This window comes from Hyalella azteca, unplaced genomic scaffold (genome assembly GCF_000764305.2).
Source record: "Hyalella azteca isolate HAZT.00-mixed unplaced genomic scaffold, Hazt_2.0.2 contig5370, whole genome shotgun sequence".
NCBI lineage: Eukaryota > Metazoa > Arthropoda > Malacostraca > Amphipoda > Hyalellidae > Hyalella > Hyalella azteca.
This window is the reverse complement of record NW_025935564.1, coordinates 100,002-121,459: the sequence shown is the minus strand read 5'-3', so window position 1 is coordinate 121,459 and position 21,458 is coordinate 100,002. Positions and strand designations below refer to the sequence as shown.

The following is a 21,458-nucleotide window of genomic DNA, read 5'->3' as shown; positions in this document are numbered from 1 at the left end:
TTTAGAGTCTTTCACAAATATCAGTGTGACGTACCTATTCAATTGCTCGTTGTAATTTATTCACAAAGCACCAGAAAATAAGACTTTATGTTTCAGAAACGATGACAGAATTGCGAGTTTGTGATCATTGCTTGTATAAGATTTGGTACTATTTTTATCGAATAAAAACGCAGAAGGAACAGAGGATTTTCAATTTCGGCAGGATGAGCGGGAGCTATAAATTGAAGAAATTGCCTACGGGTACATAATCCCTTTACGATCATGTCTTGATAAATAAGTAACATGGCAAACAACAGAATAAACTGCAAGCAATTGCTTAAGGTAAGCCTAGTATACGACTGTGATGGGTGCGTGACTCCTTATATAAGCACTCGTTCAAAATATGTTACTCATTCTAATACGTGCAATGCTACCTCCTGTAAACTGGATAGAGTACTCGTTCAATTCAAATGAGCTGAACTTAGGTTAGGAAATTGGCTTGACTTAAATTACTGAAATGAATTTTACATGAAATGAGCTTTACGAGGTAAAGGAAATACTGACACAACACTTCCTCGTGAGACCAAGGCAACACGGTCAATTAAATATCTGTTTTAGGGAATAATCACTCGGGTAGGAATTTTCATTCAATTAGCAACTTGATATTAAATGCGTTTTGGGTAGGAAAAAACCTTACGTCTCATGCATCTTATAAAAGAATGTTCAATGTCAGCGGCACAAGCGTCAACACGAGGCGTATCTTGACTTAACATGGGTGCCAACAATTTATAATCTAGTCGGAATGTTAGAGTCTGCACGAGTATGTTGTTAAGAATTGACGACTTCACGGAAATAATTTCGATAATCGGGAAACAGCAGTTGCAGTTGATTGAATGAGTTCACCATTCAGGCCGACTGAAATTGTGCACTATACGAGAAAAATTACTATACAGTTCACGATATTTACTTATTTGAACCAGACATATTTTTGGACTTAAAATGCATCCATCTTGAGCAATTAAATTCAAGGCAAAAAGCGTAGATTGGTCGTACTTAAATTTTTCTTAGTGATGTTTGGCTTCACAATCTATTTTGATGCGATTTCATTTCAAGTAAGCACAATAAAATCGTACGAAGCATTAAAAGTTTTTTCATCAACAGGGATTTTAATGCATAACAAATTTCAGAGATAACAATTAATACAAACATCTATGCACACCAAAAGAAGAATAATTTTTGAACATTACTATTAAGAACAATTAGAGAATCATGAATTTCACCAGTTCGTGTATCTGCTCTACCTGTACATTAATAAATTTAGCAGCACGCAGTTATCATCAATGAAACACTGAGAATATTATTATACAAAATAACAACTTAGGATTGTTTCATTTCAAACTTGGTCATTCGCGCATTTTCTGCCAGTCAGCTTCAATATTACGTAGGCCTTTTGATTTGTAAAAAATATTGGAAAAAAAGAAAACTTAAAGATGATTGTATTAATTATACCTTTATTAGAATGAAGTATCAAGAAAATAAGGAAAGATATTTTGAAAATATCAACATCAATAATCTAGCATGTTGTGTTGAATCGACTCCTAACAATCACTTCTTGCGTGAGTAGAAAATGTGAGGTAATGGAATATATTTCACACTCACTCACTAAACAAGACAAGTTAAAAACGTTCACAATAAACTAATATTGGCAAATTTAAAAACGTTTTTGCCATTCGAAAGAACGGATTTACAATTAAACTTCATATCAAACGAGTAATTTATAGATGGCATTAACCGGTAATGACCTGTACGTTAATCTATATATGTTAATAACCCATATGTTAATCTGTAAATAAATATAACCACCTGGTTGTGAAAATATTTCCAACATAGAGCGGTCTATAACACGCTAATATTATTTATCATGTATTTGAAATGTTTTCTTGGAAGAACTGAAAACTTGGCTTGTGAAAATTTCTAGTACAAGAAAAATTAACCACCCTCAGTATAGTTGCACTTACAAAAAAAAAAATAAGAACATGTAACCATTAACTTGCAAGAGAGAAACCATTAAAGATACTATTAACCATCGAAGAAAATTTTCGTAATATGCATTTTTGCACGAAATATACCGTACATCAATGAAAGATATTGAAACAAAGTATTCCGTTTGTCTACACCTACGGTCAATTTATAGCGCATCGTTAAAGCTTAAGTGAAATAATTCCCGTTAATAGAGCTATGAACCTCTAAAAGAAGTCAAATCAGGAGACAATTTCTAAGTAAATTAGCAATCCTTGTGACTGCAGCGAATTTCTAGCCACTGCAATCGTCAGCTGAGATCGCCTGACGCCACTATGTGTTCAGTGATGATGTTAGACTCCTCCATTAGAGAGACGCATCTTTCCTTTACATTCAGCAGTTCTCTGCAATGATAAATCATTTACAAAAGTTACACAACATTTTCTTGGATATGATTAGATCAAGGCACATCAATTATTATGAAAAAAAACACGTGAAATTTCCTAAGATAAGCTCAGATAAATGCTTATCTATTATTATGGAGGAGATAAATAACAGTTAAAATATAGAGTCGCTGTTAAGCTAAAAAGCAATTTGGCAACAAATCCATCTCAAGCATCTATACTTAGGGGATATATGTTCAATTTTGTACATATATAAAAGAATTTATGCTGGTTTGATTGAAAACCTGAGCATCCTTTTTATTAACAATTTTATTATTATTTTTTTTCAATAAGCTAGAAAAAATTTCTTCTTGATGCTTGGAGATCAAAAAGCATTTTATCAAATGACATTTTACTGGAATACGACGTTTCGAATAACCAATATTAATTATCAAGCAGGTGAAGAGTTACTACAACGCTTAAAATTGAAATTTGGAAATGACAACTACATACAAAAAAGTACCTATCAATTATTATAAGATGGCAGAACTTTCTTGTTTATATGCATACAATTAATGACCAGAGAATGCATTTTAGTTTCAAGGAGTCTTTCGGACTACGCTGCAGTAATTGTACTAACAACCACGACATTGAGACCGTCTCACCTGCCATCTGCAACCTGGACCAATACTTTCAAAAAAAGTTAAGAGATCGTAAGTTCATCAGCCCATCATTGACGGCCTTTCAAACAAAATCCACCAATCATAACAAGAAAATAGAGCGTAAGTACTTACGTTCACTTAGCGAGTTTTGAAATGAAAGTATGGCCCCGGGAGGACAGAGAAACCCAATAAGACAAACTCACAAGACCGTCGCTCGCACCATGCCGGAGAAACCCACCAGCATCGTCATCATGCAGAGGTGGACAACATTAACCAACCAACGATTGCTGGAATCCTCCTAATTTTGAATTGGATCCCAACTATCTATTTCCAAACTACCGGATTTGTCTAAAAATTTGAGATTGTTTGCAGAAGGACTTTCTGGCTGGAAATTTTTGTGTTGTATCCCATTTACGTGTATTAGGTACTTATGTCCAACAGAATTTCACTATTCAATGCTTCTCTTAACTTGAAAATGATTGTTGCTACATTCAAAACGTCAATAATATATTATTATTATTATTTGCTAAATCAGCCCTTTGATCTATTGATCTACCAACGTAATCTAAAGAATTGTTCGACTATTTGAAAATTATAATGCATTCTCTGGTCATTAATTGTACATGTATAACAAGTATCTTAGATACGGTTTAAAAACAAAAATTAAATTAATCCAAGAATAGTTATAACCGAATTAGGTACCTCTCATTTTCGCTGACTTTGTTGCGAAGTTTCAAGACTTTGTTTTTCAGTAGTAGAGTGTTTTGCTGCTCACGCACTAGAACGTCACACAATCGGCTGTATTCATACTGCAGAACCTGTCAATATGAGATGAAATAAGCATTAAAGCAAGAAATTTAAACAGTTTTCAGAAGAAGAAAAGACAGAAGAAAAAATCTCAGGTGGAAAACACTGCAAGCATTAACAAAATAACTAAAAGAGCAAAGGTGTAGGTAGGCAGAGAAAAACTGGATAAAGATGAATAAATGTCAAAAACCAAAAAAGTCTACAATAAATTCCAGCCAATTGCAATGATAGGATAACAATATATTAGGCATTGGATTTACAGTAGCCAATACAATGTCAGTAAAAAGAGACAAGAACTAATTAAGACCTATAATACTGTCGATCAATTGCTTAATTTTATATTACTCATTTCTTTTGATGGCAAATGAACTTGCTTGCCAAAGAGATTTTAAAATCCTCATCTATACCTTAAGATCATGAGCAGCCAAGTCTTTTATAGGATCTCCAGAAGGGCGCCAGGCTTTAGTGTCCTTAGGACATTGCGTAACCATGTTACTGAGACGCTGCAGTGGTTCTTTCATCTCAGTTTCAACAATTTCAGCCAAGTCTCTCAACAAGTTACGTTGCAGATCCTGCAAAAGATACACAGTACACACACATTAATAAATAAATATCTATAATAAATTATTGTCCAGAAAATTATCAAGACTAATTAACAATGAAATGGTAAATAATTTACCTCTATATTCTATGGACATTTGAACATTGTTCATAAAACCTAAATATAATTCTAAGGAATTTTAGAGCAATGAGGCAATAAAAATGTTAGCTTGCTTTGAAAATTAAAAAAATCACAAATTAGGCCTTATATATTTACTTTTTTTCACTAATCAGGACTTTAAACTATTGATTTAATATTAAGTATTTTGTCTCACCTCTGCAACAGTAGAAATAATTTTTTGCAGTATAATTTCCTCCTTAGATGTAATGCTTGGGAAGTACCTTAAAAATAAGAGAAATTTAATTAGTCTATGAATACATATATACATCTCTTTTCCATTTATTTGTAACAATCCCAGATACAACTAATTAAAAATTTGATAATTTTAATAATCGTAAACAACCAGTATAATGTTCTATTTTGACAAAACCTTACTTGCTAAGTAGAGAGCATTTCCATGAAGCAAGAAGTCTGTCCACTATACTCTTGAGAGAAATTTTAACATTTTCAAGCCGAGCGCCATCTTCAGGAGTGACNGTGTGCCTGTGTGGTTCTTGTGTTGTTAACACACGCTGTGTGCCTGTGTAGTTGTTGCGTTGTTAGCACACACTGTGTGTCTGTGTGGTTCTTGTGTTGTTAACACATGCTGTGTGTCTGTGTGGTTTTTGTGTTGTTAACACATGCTGTGTGCCTGTGTAGTTCTTGTGTTGTTAACACACGCTGTGTACCTGAGTGTTTTTAGCACAAACTGTGTACCATGCATTAGCACAAGTCAAAACAAAGCCAATTTTGCAGTATATGCCTGTTGTTTAATTTAACACCTACAACTTCTATGTTAACACAAGCTGTTTACCAATGATGAAGTTATGAAGGAGCATATGTTCAGTCTTAAAATGCCTGGCAACTTACAGACCAGGCAACAAGTCCAGCAGCTACTACTTCAATCAATCATCAGTTATGGAAAGATCAGGTTCCAAAGGCCAGATCCCTTGTGAATCAAGTCACAAAAAGCACAAGAATTGGCAACAGGGAATGGGACTAGTTCTTCAGTGCCTACACTTTCATTCTATTCTATAACTTACGGCCTGAAGGCGTAGGTGCACCAGCAATAAACTGCGCTTAGTATACGCTATACACATTTGTAAAGTGTACACATAACATGCGTGTGTTTCTACACCCGCGCTTATGTATGAGCCATCCCTGCGACGCCTTGTGTAACTGTATATACGAGTTTGTGTGGGTGGTTTTTGTGTGTGAGTGCGTATTTATGTGGGTCATTCTAAATCTTTCTAAATGACCATGTACCTATGTAATTGAGGACTGCAGTGCCCAAAAATAGGGGTGCGCTTGCTCCAATAGGAGCGGGACAGCCGGGACAAGCAGGTTGAGTGCATTAGAGTGCTCCAAGCTCTAGCACCCAAAAAACAGCCATTTCTTTAAAAAATAAGTGCCAGAAACTTAACAAATCCTACTCTAGGAGGGCTTTCCAATTGCACCTCTCACTCCTTGGCCATAGTGGTAGAGCAGAGAGTTTTTTAGACTCTCCATTTGTACCTAAAAGAATCAACGTCAGGCAGGTATTCCTAGTGACTTGCCAATAGGGGTTAAAACCAGTGTATCAAATTGAAGTGGCTACAGAATTGCTCATGAACAGGACTAATATGCAGCTAGTTCAGTTAGTTAAGTAATGATAACAAAGCCTAGGTTGACATTTAAACAATGAGCCTCAGCAAGGTGATCTTCAAGCCGTTCAAGGAGCTGCAGTTTGGGAGATGAAAAGACTCAGGACAGGAAGGTCAGGACTCTCAGGAGTCAGGACTGGGCAAGTCTAGGCTCCAGGTCTTCTAAACAGCATGCCATCTGGGTCCCACACCGACCGCTCCTATCATTGATAGTGGCAAAGCAGAGAGTTTTTTAGATTCTCCCTTAAGTTCATTTTTAAGTCCTATAAGCATAGTGGCAAAGCAGAGAGTTTTTTAGACTCTCGCGCAAGTTCATTTTTGAGTCCTTTTTTTTTTTGAGTAGACCAGTAAAGTATCATGGATACCAGCATTATCATACATAAGAAATTGATTAAATTCTTGAGTAAATGAGGAACTTATAAATGAACTGATTCTAAAAAATCTGTGGTTTGTCACTATGCCTATAAGTAGACCAATAAAGTATCCTGGATACCAGCATTATCATACATAAAAAATTGGTTTAAATCTTGAGTAAATGAGGAAATTAAAAATGAACTGATTCTAAAGAAGCTCTGGTTTGCCACTATGCCTATCAAGATCAAGTCAACAAAATAATGGGACTAGAGTCTATCTGTCTATGGTCTTTAAGGGCAGTTAAAGGGTATGTGTACCTCAAATCAGGAGTATTTTGGTTTGGGTTTAAACAAGCAATAATGCATAAATCATCATCAACACAGGACAAATGACAAATGTCCAAGCAACATAGCAAGACAAGAAAAGAAAGTACAGTATGGCAAGGCAAACACTTGATATGAGAATGAGATCTAATAGTTGTAATGATTCAAATTCAATGTAAAAGCAATATAGGCTAAGTGAATAAAGGAGTTCAAAACAGGAACAAGGTGACATTAAACAGGTAACAAAGTAATACTCTAACTCTAAGCGTGATAAGTGGTGTGCTTAGGTACTAAATTTAACGGAAACTTTTAATGGTGCATGCTACACTTCAAACATGATGATAGGCAGAAGCAATTGAAATTTTGACATTGCATCAAGTTGCATGCTCAACTACCTAGTAATTTATAGATGGAGAACAATAACATATCTGAAACAAATACAAGGGAAGGAAACATTCATTAATAATAAGTCACAAAAGCCCTAAATTAGATGGAAAGACCGAAAGAGCAAACCATAGTAGGAAGCATAACCTAAAGTAATCTAAGATAAAACAACGTACTCATTAGGACCTAAAGGTGATGTTTTGCTCCTGAAATCCTGAAAAATTTTTAAATTTCACCTTCATTCGGGAGCTGTATGGCGATACGGCCGTACGGGCCGAAATTCGCAGTGATCAAAGAATTTCTTCCAAGCTACTGAACAGATTCGAACTAAATTTGAATATAAATTCCTAACTACCTTCTTCTTCTTTTCGGGATGTCCACGCAGGGTAGACTTAAAGCCACAAGACAACCGCAAGGATGACCGTTGGGCCTGAGAGCTTGTGTAGTTTTGGACCTCTTGGCATGGAGGTCAGACCACTTATTTTTGCTTATGAAAAGTCAGTGGATGCAATGGCTGAGCTTGACAGCAAGCAAAAGAAAAGCAACATAGGGCATTAAAAATATCAAAAAGCATAGGCCGTTCCTCATCAGAATTCAGCACAGCATTTGGCCGCAAAATTAGGTGGACTAGTATAGGTACGATAACTTAGATCATACATCCCTCATACTTCTTAAGTTATTAGTGGTCCTAACTACCAAATAGTGATTTTTAGCTCGAGAAAATTTATTCGACTCATGTTCTGCACGTGTTGTGTACAAATCTTCAAGCAAACGTACGAACTTCTGACTTCGACTTTGCGGACTGCCGCCCCTTCCTTCATCACGCCCCCCCCAGATCTTTCCATCGCCCCCAGAGAGGCGATATAGTCCACTTTGGGAACCACTGTTCTACAGTAACCATTCCAATAGTCTGAACAAAAAGCATCGATTGAATATCATTCCATGGGAAAGAAGTGAGGTTAAACTAAGTTTAGGTCGACGGTTAAAAAAAGAGAATGTAACGTAAGAGATATACTTCATTTGTGACAAAAACACTGAGTATCAACTTGTCTTAAACTCGTAAAAGAATACAATAAAAGTGAAAATTAAGGTAGCGGCGTCCATTACGATAAATTCACGTCTTGCGTATATAATTATCTACAACATTATCTTCCTTAACGCGATCCGTGTTTATAAAAATTTAGAGGAAAAATTCATACGCCCAATAGGCCACGTAAACCTGGGCAAAGAAATTGCTTGTATTTTGTTTTTGGAGGCAGGCGAGCTGCACAAATGGACTAGAGTTGCCTGGACAAAGGGGAACGACGATGGCCCATACGAGGCTCCTGACGATGGCCCATACGAGGCTCCTGACGATGGCCCATACGCGGCTCCTGACGATGGCCCATACGAGGCTCCTGACGATGGCCCATATGAGGCTTCTGACGATGGCCCATATGAGGCTTCTGACGAGGGCCCATGCGAGACTCCTGACGATGGCCCATACAAGGCTCCTGACGATGGCCCATACGAGGCTCTTGACGGATGGCCCATACGAGGCTCCTGACGATGGCCCTTAAGAGGCTACTGAATGAGATTCCTCACTTTCCTGGACATTAAGCAGCCTACACGATACTAGTTTCCTTTGCTGCAACATAAATTCGTCTTTAATGTGATGAGTGCTGTGTGTGTGTGTGTGTGTGATGAGTGCTGTGTGTGTGTGATGAGTGCTGTGTGTGTGTGATGAGTGCTGTGTGTGTGTGTGTGTGCCGCGTGTGTTTGATTATGCCCTCTGAGGTTGCGAGTGTCGGGGTAACGTGGTCGCAGTTCTCCGGCAAACGGCGGTTTCGAAGTGAGCCTCGGCCAGGAAAGTCGGTATATCGGACTGGTCGCGATCGCCGTCGTGAATTTTTTGTTTGTGGCGGCGTTTGTTGTTGTGGCAGCGGTTGTTGTTGTGGCTGTCTTCCCCACGGCCGCTATTCCACGTTCTCCGTTCACCCAAGACGTCTTCCCCACGGCCGCTATTCCACGTTCTCCGTTCACCCGAGACGTCTTCCCCACAGCTGGAGTAGTAGCAGTGAGAGAAAGTCCCTCCTGCAAGAGGCTGGCCTTGCTGCAGATGATCAGTCTCCACATTCCCCCGTCGAGCCTCGGGAACCGATAGTCTGGACTGCGTCAGGGGCCATTGCTGTAATATAAGTTAGTTAGTTTAGTGGCCACATGTTTACTAGCGCTTCAGCTATTTAGCTATCTCGCACCGAAAGTCAAGACGAACACCACTAAAGGGGTGGAAGGACTCAATTATCGAAAGATTCTCAAAGCAGCGTTAGCATCTCAGAGACCAAGTGACAAAGAGGGACAGGTGAAAAGCGACAGAAACTAAGACACTCGAGCAAGAGGTCGCTTACACGGTACGTCGGCCGCCCGCACGCGAGAGACAGAGAAGGGAAATGTAAAGAATCCTATCTACATAATAACTTAAACCACAACCGAGACTAGAAGTAAGATACTGCGAGCTCAGCAGTGGGACGCTCAGGACGACCTCTGGCCGTTCGTCCACGGTATTTGTACAAGCAACGATTCCTTATGAAATTACGTTACAGAAATAAACGAGAAGAAAATATACTCGTGTGGGTTTGCTCGTTTCCGAATTAGTTAACTAAACAATAACTGCAATAAATCAAGTTGGGGCTCCACTAAACTCAAGATGTATATTAATTTGACGCTTGCGCAGTGGTTGTAATATTTCCAGGTGTGTGGGTTTAGTCGTTGCTGAATTATTTAACTAACCAATAACTCAACTGTCAGCAGAACTTACGAGGGTTTCTAACTTCTCAAAGCGTTAAAAACAACGAGCCGTGAATTTCATGAGAGACATTGGTTATAAGAGCGGTGTACTCCAGCGCTGGGGTGGCCGCGGCCGCAAATAAGTATAGTAAAGAACAATACTAATCCGGGTGATAAGGGTCTACCCTACCTCCAGAGACTGGGGTATCCTCCGGGTGGGAAGGACCTACCCTACCTCCTCCGGGTGGGAAAGGCCTACCCTACCTCTTCCGGGTTGGGAGGTTCGGTGGAGAGGTTGACGAAGGCAGACCAGCGGAGTCTGTAGCAGCGGTGGGCAGACGCGGGGCCCGCTAGTGTCAAGCCCCCGGCGAAGGCTTCGTCGAAAGCCACGTCGTAAAGGAAGTCGGAGGGCTGGGCTGCTGGCTGCAGGCCTGCTAACAATTAAAATGGGACAGTAATACAATTACTTAATTACCTACATCATTAGTATTTTTCATACAGACTATTTCACGGATCTACTATCATATTCCAAATACAACTGAAGATGAAGGCGCGAAATAAGTGACCGCGAGCCTGTCAATAACCACGTCAGGCATGGATAAAACCAATACAAAGGTGAGTAACGTGAATATTATGCACCAATGCATCACCGCGCCATGCAAGAATAATGTGAATATAATCCATTTATTTATAACTGCGTTATGGATCAACGGATTATCAACAGGACAGATGAACGTGACGTTCATTTGAGTCATTTCCAAAATTGATTCGGTGGAACAAAGAGAGAGGCGGAAACGTTCCTAAGGTGCTGTGAATTTTGAGCTATCAAACGTCGCACAAGCAAGCTGCTTCTAGACAATATATTTGACTAAGAAAAAATATTTTAGTACTAATAAATACACGGGAAGAACTTGATCCTAAAAAAATTCATAAAGATTTTTGTAACGACACGACGAATTTCAAATCATAATATTAATAACTAGAGAATCTCAAAGACTTGTTCATCTGATCCTCTAGCACAACGACCTATCACGGTGCCGCGTGCCCCTAGAGGGACCACGTGACCGTCCCTGACGTGGATGACGCGGTCCCACACTTTGGTCTCCACGGGACCGTTTACAGGGACGCTGCCTTGCAGGGGGTTCGGCTGAGGACATGAAACAGAGGAGTGGAAGTGAAAGTGAAATCTGCAGGATAGATTCTTCTCAAAAAATCATTATATTTTGTATTCTAGTATACCAAATCACATCGGCAACATCGTTCTTTATTCTGTTTAAAGCTGGTTTTTTGTACCTTCGGGACAAGACCTTGCACCTTCGAGACAAGACCTTGTACCTTCGAGACAAGACCTTGTACCTTCGGGACAAGACCTTGTACCTTCGGGAAAAGACCTTGTACCTTCGGGACAAGACCTTGTACCTTCGAGACAAGACCTTGTACCTTCGAGACAAGACCTTGCACCTTCGCGACAAGACCTTGTACCTTCGGGACAAGACCTTGTACCTTCGGGACAAGACCTTGCATCTTCGAGACATGACCTTGTACGTTCGAGACAAGACCTTGTACCTTCGGGACAAGACCTTGCACCTTCGAGACAAGACCATGTACCTTCGCGACAAGACCTTGTACCTTCGGGACAAGACCTTGTACCTTCGGGACAAGACCTTGCACCTTCGCGACAAGACCTTGTACCTTCGGGACATGACCTTGTACCTTCGAGACAAGACCTTGCACCTTCGAGACATGACCTTGTACGTTCGAGACAAGACCTTGTACCTTCGGGACAAGACCTTGCACCTTCGAGACAAGACCATGTACCTTCGGGACAAGACCTTGCACCTTCGGGACAAGACCTTGCACCTTCGGGACAAGACCTTGTACCTTCGGGACAAGACCTTGTACCTTCTGACACAATACTTTGTATCATCCTTAGAAGTTTGCAGTAAAGCACAATGTAAATCATATGCAAATCCAAGTCTCGCGGTAGTCTTGCGGAAAACTTTAATCAATAACCGGTACAGGTTTTATTGTAATTCATGATGGTTAACACATATTTTTTCTCTTCACAAAAGATAACAAACCTATCATTAATTACGGGCACGACAGCTATAGGTCGGTTCACCTCCTGCATCTGTTTGAAGAACAAGAGGTCGAGTCCAAGGTTGATCTTAGGCTTAGGTAAGGTGGGGGCCAATGGAGGCTCGTCAGGGTCTGATTTAAGCACCATCAGCACCGTGCCTGCGAGGCGCATCACCGTCTCCTGCGACATACCCAGGCGTTCGCCCACCTCGAATGCTGCTAACAAAACTTATGTATAAATATACAAACGCTTATTCTCATGTCACTCAATAATATGATTAGATTCATAAGTAGTAGTAGTATGATGGTTTGCTAGCGCTTCAGCTATAGAGCTATTTCGCGCCGGAGGTCATAATATAACATCGCCAGCAAGGCCGAAGGTCTCAATTATTCAAAATCTCAAGTTAATCATCACCCACAAGGGGCGGAAGGTCTCAATTGCCTAGCCCGCTGAAGCTGGCTCGTAGGAAGCAGCGTTAGCATCTCAAAGAGACGAAGTGACAAGGAGGGACAGGTGAAAAGCAACAGAAACGAAGACACTCGAACAAGAGGTCGCTTACACGGGACGTCGGCCGCCCGCACGAGAGAGACAGAGAAGGGAAATGTAAGGAATCCTACCTACATAATAACTTAACCCCACAACTGAGACCTACAGTCAGACACCGCGAGCTCAGCGGTGGGGCGCTCAGGAACAATCCCCCTAGTTAGATTCATAAATATGACTATTTAGATCCGGGACTTGATGCGACATACCCAGGTGTTTGTCCACCTCGAGTGCTGCGAGCTCTTGCATACAATATAGTGACGCTTACCATCATGCCAATCAATAACTCAGATTGGAAGATACCTACTTAGTTCTCAGACATATCGGTAGAATTAGGAGAAAAATTGTCGTGTAAATGTCAGAAGAACATGAGAATTAAGCAGCTAATTCATTGTAAATAAAATTCGAGAAGTATATAGTGTATTGTAGGTGCTAGCGTACTGGTAAAGTAACTATACGTATGAATGTTCATATGAATTATATATGTTCTCGCCAGAGATGATTTTAGAAATAATGTGCACAGAAATTCCTATAACATGAACTATCTAACAAGTAAAGTCATAACCTCATGCTTGAGAAGCACGTTACTCACCGTGCAGGTATCTGTGTTCAATATAAATAAAGTCATAATCTCATTGTGGAGAAGCACGTTACTTACCGTGCAAGTATTTATGTCCAGGGACTGACGACTTGAGGCGGCTCAAGTCAGGCTCGTGACGCGTCTCAACTCGAACAAGAACTTCGTCGTTGGTTCCAGCATCAGCTTTGTTGCTGGGAGAGTTCTCCAGAACCTGCAGATCAACGCGGGGCCTTGCAATACACCAGAATCATGCATTTCCAATTGCTCTATAAATATTTGAACATTACGTGAATGGTAAGAACTAAAACTAAGTATCGAGGAAGCAAAATTTTCATACATGAAATTTTGAATAAAATCTTATAGCAATGAATGACGAGAAAGAATGGCGATTGACTAGTCTTTTGTTAGCCACTTCACTGAGATAGAAATCTACTTAAACAACACGAAAAAAGGCGTTGGCGCTTCAAAACAATAAAAAAAAACTCAAAGAACTTAACGCTTTTTGAGTTTACAAGCTGCACAAAAACGTACTCCACCCATATATTTTCCTGAGCCTAAAAAGTGGACGAATGCTTGATTGCCATCGCCAAGCGATTCTCAGACACGCTGGGGGGCGCTTCAAAAGTCGCATTAATCGGTGCACCGTGGCGCAACAACCCTGGTGGAGTAGCCCAAACACAACAACACACGCACCGTGGCGCAACAACCGTGGTGGAGTAGCCCAAACACAATTTGTCCACCTCGAGTGCTGCGAGCTCTTGCATACAATATAGTGACGCTTACCATCATGCCAATCAATAACTCAGATTGGAAGATACCTACTTAGTTCTCAGACATATCGGTAGAATTAGGAGAAAAATTGTCGTGTAAATGTCAGAAGAACATGAGAATTAAGCAGCTAATTCATTGTAAATAAAATTCGAGAAGTATATAGTGTATTGTAGGTGCTAGCGTACTGATAAAGTAACTATACGTATGAATGTTCATATGAATTATATATGTTCTCGCCAGAGATGATTTTAGAAATAATGTGCACAGAAATGCCTATAACATGAACTATCAAACAAGTTAAGCCATAACCTCATGGTTGAGAAGCACGTTACTCACAGTGCATGTATCTGTGTTCAATATAAATAAAGTCATAACCTCATGGTTGAGAAGCACGTTACTCACCGTGCATGTATCTAAGTACAATATAAATAAAGTCATAACCTCATGGTTGAGAAGCACGTTACTCACCGAGCATGTATCTGTGTTCAATATAAATAAAGTCATAACCTCATGGTTGAGAAGCACGTTACTCACCGTGCATGTATCTAAGTACAATATAAATAAAGTCATAACCTCATGGTTGAGAAGCACGTTACTCACCGAGCATGTATCTGTGTTCAATATAAATAAAATCATAATCTCATGGTTGAGAAGCACGTTACTCACCGTGCATGTATCTAAGTACAATATAAATAAAGTCATAACCTCATGGTTGAGAAGCACGTTACTCACCGTGCAGGTATCTGTGTTCAATATAAATAAAGTCATAACCTCATGGTTGAGAAGCACGTTACTCACCGTGCAGGTATCTGTGTTCAATATAAATAAAGTCATAACCTCATGGTTGAGAAGCACGTTACTCACCGTGCAGGTATCTGTGTTCAATATAAATAAAGTCATAACCTCATGCTTGAGAAGCACGTTACTCACCGTGCAGGTATCTGTGTTCAATATAAATAAAGTCATAACCTCACGCTTGAGAAGCACGTTACTCACCGTGCAGGTATCTGTGTTCAATATAAATAAAGTCATAACCTCACGCTTGAGAAGCACGTTACTCACCGTGCAGGTATCTGTGTTCAATATAAATAAAGTCATAACCTCACGCTTGAGAAGCACGTTACTCACCGTGCAGGTATCTGTGTTCAATATAAATAAAGTCATAACCTCACGCTTGAGAAGCACGTTACTCACCGTGCAGGTATCTGTGTTCAATATAAATAAAGTCATAACCTCACGCTTGAGAAGCACGTTACTCACCGTGCAGGTATCTGTGTTCAATATAAATAAAGTCNTCTTCAAACTATCGCCAGTCATGAAAAGATCCGGTCAAATGACACGAGTTTAGATCTATGAACAAGGCACGAAATGGAAAAGAATCGGCGACAGGCCACATCAGGCCTACACTTCAGAGCCGACATCACTATGTTATGTTATGTTATGTTAATTAGATCCATCAAATTTTATCTTAATTTTGGAACCCTGCCCATCTCACCGTCTGCCAGCGATGGGCTTGCAGTGCACCAAGATGCTGGAGCGACCAGCATCGATGCCCCACTTGTAGAGAAGATCAGAGCGAAGGCTTTTAACAGTTGTAAGAAATTCTTGTTGTTCGGGTAGTGTTCCGTCCAGCTCGTAGTTGTTGAACACTTCGATCATGGATGACGCACCGGGACTGGCGAACCTGCCGCAGCTCAAGCCAACCACCTGGGGGTTAATGTATAGACAATTGTTAGGGATATGAACCTGATTAAAACAAAAATAGTTTCTAAATTGAGCTATGAGTAATGAGAAGGAAATATTTCATTTATGGCGCAAATTTGAAGCACATAAATCAATTCATCTATAAATTTATTATCATACCAAGAAAATATAATTGAGAAAAAGAAAATGTAAAGCGGATCCTTGAGACACAAGGACAATAAAGTTATAATAAAATCCAAAGATTTAAAGTTGAGAGACACACAATGTTATTCGCACAATGTTTCGGTTCAAGTCCACAAAATATAATTTATAAAATGGTTCAGTTCCCGTACATAAAGCATAATTTGTAAAATAATTCAGACAATGTCCATAAATATCCTTCATGAAATTTTTCAGTTTAGGCACACAAAATGTCATCATGAAGATGGCAGAACGCACCAAAGCTTCTTTGAGATGTGGCCAGTCAACGTAGACGATTTTGTTCAGAAGTTCCTGAGCAATCTTGTCGAACCCTCAAGTGTACAAAATAACATCAATACAACTGTTCACATGACAAGTTCCATCGTTATTAGTTAAGTTAGTATTAGTTGGTTAGATTCTACTGGAGTTCATAAGAAACAACTCATTAAATTCAACAGACAAAAACATGCAGTCGAGTTTATCAGGCACCAAACATTGACAGCAAAATATTAATTTCAATAGATCCAAGAACATTCAGTCAACTTGCTAAAAAACAATACACACAAGCATACAAAACATACAAATACACGAAACATACAAGCACAAAAACATGCAGTCAAGTTATTAAGAAGCCAATTATTATCAGGAAATCATTCAGTCGAGTTGATAAGACACTAAAAATTGCTAATGGAACATCAATGATAATCAACACAAAGGATGTAACTTGCGTAGTCAGCGGACTTACACTCATACGGACGGTAGCGGCAGAAGAAGGGATCCCCAAGTTCAATAATGACGGACTCCTGGAACGCTCGCGCGTACACAAGCCCAACACGATGCTGACAGGGAAAATAATAAGAGTTTCTTTTGAATCAATAAATTTGTTTCTAAGATAAAAGGACATTCCAAGTATAGATATTTGGAAAATCTGTAGTATTTAGTTGGGATATTTCGTACACTAATATGAGGTGTGCTCGTGGATGTCAGGTAAGAAGACACTTTGCAGTCGAAACATTTTACAATCTCATACTTTTACAATCGAGACATTTTCCAATCTCTTTCTTTGTATTATGTTACAGCAAATTATATTTTCAAGCCAGTGTTATATCAAGGAATATAGAAACTTCAAGCTAGTGATATGCCAAAGAAAACAACGACTTCAACCTAGTAATATGACAAAGAAGATAATGACGTCAAACTAGTTACAGTATATGTCACGGACGGAAAATAATAATTTCAAGCATTAGGTTAAAGAAAATAAGGACAAATCTAAAACTCACTGTATGTGCCAGATTCTTGAGCGTAGGGAAGCCTGGGAAGTAAAGCTCAGTCTGCGCTCCAGGACACAAGCCCCTCAGGATATCCTCCCTAGAGAGGCTCCACGCCTCTCCGTGAATCAAGTCGCACTTGGCATGGTTCATGCGAACCGGTGGGAAATGCTCGGGACTCTGTAATATGAAGAACTAGAATACTTAAAGCACATAATAACGTACGTGAGTCATGAACTGACCTAACATCCGAAGAGGTTGCCCAACGTGGAGCTGTAGACGTGCATGGGACCAGGGACAAAGAATAAAATAATATCAGGTTAAAATTATTTCAGGATAAAATAGCGTGAACTGACCTCATAAGCACCGAGGTCGTCTGGCGTGAAGCTGTAGACGCGCATGGGACCATGAACAGAGCGTCGTCGCTCGTCTTCAGTAAGACGATGGCTCACTTTAGACATGGCCTCCAGCAGACGTTCCTCGTCAATGAACGGCATGGGTGCCTCAGCTTCTAGGTCCTGGAAAGAAACACAAATTCATTCAAGATATACTTCAGAAATTCATTTAACATTTTTTAACATAATTTTAAAAACTTTAAAATAACAGTGTGTGAAAATTTTCCGCAGTTTGTGTTAAACCTTTGTATTGGTCATTGCAAGCTAAAAATACAAACATAATCACGCGGATAGAAGTCGATGATAGGCGAGTCAGGGCTGAGCATGAGGTCAGCGTAGCACTGAGGCAGCAGCTGGGCGCTCTGGGGCGGCAGGACGGCCATCAGCTGTTCAAACGGCATCATGGCGTGGCTTAGTTCGAACTCCATGGAGCAGTCAGAGAAATCTTTGATGTCGGAAATGTAAGGTGCGCAATGGAAGGGGTAATACCAAGACCATGACTGAATACCGTTGTAGTAGTAATGCAAGGTCCATTGAAGTCCTCTTACGTAGCTGCCGGTCTGCTCCCGACTTATGACATCTAATGTTACATCCTCTTTNGAGGCGAGGCCCAGCATGATGAGGCATGTGATGTATACACACCTCCTCCCTGAGCAGGGCAATGTGAGGCTCATGTGAGGCGAGGCCCAGCATGATGAGGTCAGCATCGAGGCCGTAGAGGCAGTGGCGCGTATGAGGATCGTAGCCTGGCTGGCTGCGGTGATACCTGATGTAGTCCATGATTTTGTGCTCACCTTCTCCTGGAGTCTGAAACAAAGAACAATTACAATGTAAGCCATTTAATCTACAAACGACGCACATTTTTAAATAAAAAATACAAACGGTGGTGGCGACAACAATAATGTTTTAGGATTTAGCAATAAAACTTAAATTAAAGCTCGAAATAGAGTTCTTCTTGATTAGTGTAACATACCTTACCACTTCAAAAATGTATTTTCTTTTAATTGGGTGGTAGTAGCATTCACTTAAATAAGATTTCACGTTCTATTAAGCAGATATTTGAGAATGGTTGGCTTCAAACCTGATGTCCTGAATAGATGACTGTACACGACTGCCATGAAGGATCATTGGAGATTTTTGAGGTGATAAAATTCTGAAATTGTTGGTCCAGGCGATCCATGAACTCTGTGCCGGGAGTGATGCAGTTCGGATCAAAGGGCTCTCCTGGGGGCAAAATTTTGCCCTTTTCTAAGGCTGTAGTTCTTGATTTTTCATCAGCTTGACAACAGGAAAATCTGCAGTAATTATACAGAAAAGTTAAGCATTTATTGTTAATTAAAATTCTTGTTGAATTTGAGATAAGAGATAATCTTAAATATTAACTTGAGAAAATTAAGAAAGGACAATTTTAGACCAGAAACAAATCTGGGCAAACCATTGAACATTTGAAGAGCCCATTTTTTCTTAAAACACATAGACAAGGCTGCAAGTGTTCATGAAATAAACAAATATAAAGACTACCGAGAAGCATCAATAATAACCTGTTACTTGCAATAGTTTAAATGCACTTACACACCAAATCACCCAATGTGCAAAGTTAGCATACCTTCCACTTCTCATTTGGTCCAGCTTGGCTCTAGGAGCAACACCGTCAATAGCCAGGAAAAACACTTTCTTGGGGCGTATCATGCAGAACAGAGACTGTAAACAATGACAATGTTAAAAATAATCAACATAGGTATATAAATGATGCAACAATAGATCATAGTACTCATGGGAACATTATTTGTGTATTAATTGTTTACTTTGTCCATACCTCAATGTAATGGAATATATCTTCGAATATCTGTTCTTCAGTGATCCTGAAGCAAGGATCAGTCTCATCTGGATGAGAGCACGAGTGGATGATGCCATTCATGTCCAAGTAGAGATTATCAAACTCAGGAACCTGTAAGTAAGGATTCTATTAGTAGAATGCTTCATATCAATATATCAGAAACTAAAAATTTTAGATAATACATATTAAATTTAGGTATAAAAATAATGCAAGAAAGATTTAAAAATACAATACATGAATTCCGTCAAACGGGGTAATAAGGGACGGTTTTGAGCATTTTTCGTTAATATATTCTTACCATGAAAAATTTCATAATCAAGTTTGGGCTCATTTTAAAGATCTTTGCGAGCGCTATCGTATGGCGCCTAAAAAAATTCCATATGCTATACGTAAGGTGCCAGACGCAAAATAAAAGCATACCGAATTACACCTGAGAACGAGTTAATCTGGGACATTTGAAACAAAACTCAATTTTCAAACGTTTGGAGCATGCAGAGTGTACTCATCCATTACTAACAGCACTCTGAAGTTTTCCTCTTCCTTTGTAGATGATGTAGAATGAATGACTTTTTGTGAGTTTTACTTGTTTTTCCTTTATTGATATGGTATTACCGATCCATGAACACGCCATAGAGCATTAACAACGACCTTGTCCACTGCAAGCTTCATATCAGCAGCCGTATAGCATTTCTTCTGTATCTGTATGCTCACAGGACGGCTTGTAACTTCACACCATTTTAATTGGGATAAGTGAATTCACAGTAACAAAAAAAGATCATAAAATCATACCTGAAACAGAAAGGAATATTTTGGTGACAGCCATAACATGATTTGGAGATAAAAATCATAGTTTAGGTTATTTCCTTTCATTCTATGTCTATGTTGCTCGGTGCACAATTATTTCTATGACATTCTATGCACAATTTTGTGATGACCGATGATGCATTACTGTTTCATTAAGTGAAATTTTTCCCTGAACGAAATAAATGTAATGAAAAATTTTTGTTGGAAATTGAGTTCTTTTAACTGGAGCCTTTGCTAATTGAGGTTCTATTTTAAAGGCGTTTTCAGGGGTTTCCCACTGTCCCTATAATTACTCCATCTTTCGGAAATGGCCGCCATTTCTTTTGGAATGAGATACGCAAATTCTGTCAATCACGTTTTTAGGCCAACACCTGTGTGCAACTTTTAGGTAAGTAACATTTTTTAATATGGCAAATATTTTTTTGCTACAGACCTTAGCAGAGGTACTTCTCCAAAATCTCACATTTCCCACATTTTTCAGGGATTCTTTAGAACTAGTAAATGTCTGATTTCTTAACTTGCTTTATACTACATTGATAGTAGAAATGTTGAACTTTACACCATTATTTTAGTCCTGCAGCAGCTGCTACAGCTTTTCTACTAAATGAGAGACGTCTGTCCCGATTTACCCTGCCCGTCCTCTATCACCCCGTTTGGCGGTATTGTATATACATATATATTAAATTTTGCAAATAAAAATACAAGCTATAGAGTAAACAGAATATTCTATATACAATTACAAGAAACTAACAATTTTCTTTTATCATAATTCAGCATATTATAGTTCACTTTTGACCATAGCAACCACAAACCTGATCAGGTCTGACATCTTCAATGATTGTAGGATACCTTTTGCTAATCCATCTGTAAAACTTGGGGACACCCATTGCAGCTAAATTATCAACAACCTGCTAGATAGACAAATGTTAGAAAATTAATACTCTTTTATGAAGGCATTGAAGATCATTAAAAGCCGATTTATAAATTGGAATAACCCTCAACAGACTATGTAAAAAAAAACTGAGAGCACTGTCCACTTGCAGCTTCCCAGGTGCTGAGGTGCTGTCTGTAAAATTTACAAATATCTTTGGCAAAACTAACTGGAACTTAATTTAAAATAGTTTTCAATTATTATTGATAGCTATTAAATTTAGAACTAAATATCATATATCAAGTTCCTGTCATTCTGATACATTAATGATTACAATTTTTATTAGTCAGATACACTGACTGAACACAGAAATGTCTTATTGAGTAATTTGAGTTGAATTGCCAG

General features: G+C 39.1%; 3 protein-coding genes and 1 long non-coding RNA gene across 4 annotated transcripts; all 4 read right to left on the bottom strand.

Moving 5' to 3' along the window:
• Positions 1 to 1,470: 1,470 nt before the first annotated feature.
• LOC108672875 lies at positions 1,471 to 6,025 on the bottom strand. The gene is made up of 6 exons (XM_018160633.2): positions 6,015 to 6,025; positions 4,947 to 5,054; positions 4,726 to 4,792; positions 4,258 to 4,422; positions 3,746 to 3,861; positions 1,471 to 2,402 (listed from the first exon to the last, which is right to left on the bottom strand). The coding sequence occupies exons 1-6, from the start codon at positions 6,023 to 6,025 to the stop codon at positions 2,309 to 2,311; spliced, it is 561 nt and encodes a 186-aa protein (XP_018016122.1). The 3' UTR covers positions 1,471 to 2,308.
• Positions 6,026 to 9,199: 3,174 nt separating this feature from the next.
• On the bottom strand, positions 9,200 to 11,163 carry LOC108672885. Its single transcript, XR_001930937.1, has 3 exons — positions 11,047 to 11,163; positions 10,285 to 10,451; positions 9,200 to 9,421 (listed from the first exon to the last, which is right to left on the bottom strand). It is a non-coding gene; the product is annotated as an uncharacterized LOC108672885 (long non-coding RNA).
• Positions 11,164 to 12,025: 862 nt separating this feature from the next.
• LOC108672866 (5'-3' exoribonuclease 1) lies at positions 12,026 to 18,134 on the bottom strand. Its single transcript, XM_018160622.2, has 9 exons — positions 17,820 to 18,134; positions 17,503 to 17,664; positions 17,159 to 17,326; positions 16,624 to 16,717; positions 16,137 to 16,210; positions 15,490 to 15,701; positions 13,917 to 13,980; positions 13,302 to 13,434; positions 12,026 to 12,315 (listed from the first exon to the last, which is right to left on the bottom strand). Exons 1-9 carry the CDS (start codon positions 17,967 to 17,969, stop codon positions 12,026 to 12,028), a joined length of 1,347 nt encoding a protein of 448 aa, XP_018016111.2. The 5' UTR covers positions 17,970 to 18,134.
• Positions 18,135 to 18,141: 7 nt separating this feature from the next.
• LOC125177868 (5'-3' exoribonuclease 1-like) lies at positions 18,142 to 21,138 on the bottom strand (the record flags this gene model as incomplete). Its single annotated transcript, XM_047880400.1, has 5 exons — positions 20,995 to 21,138; positions 19,358 to 19,489; positions 19,148 to 19,242; positions 18,623 to 18,836; positions 18,142 to 18,348 (listed from the first exon to the last, which is right to left on the bottom strand). Coding segments are annotated over exons 1-5 (723 nt in total), but the record flags the coding sequence as incomplete, so codon positions are not given.
• Between the last annotated feature and the right edge of the window lie 320 nt (positions 21,139 to 21,458).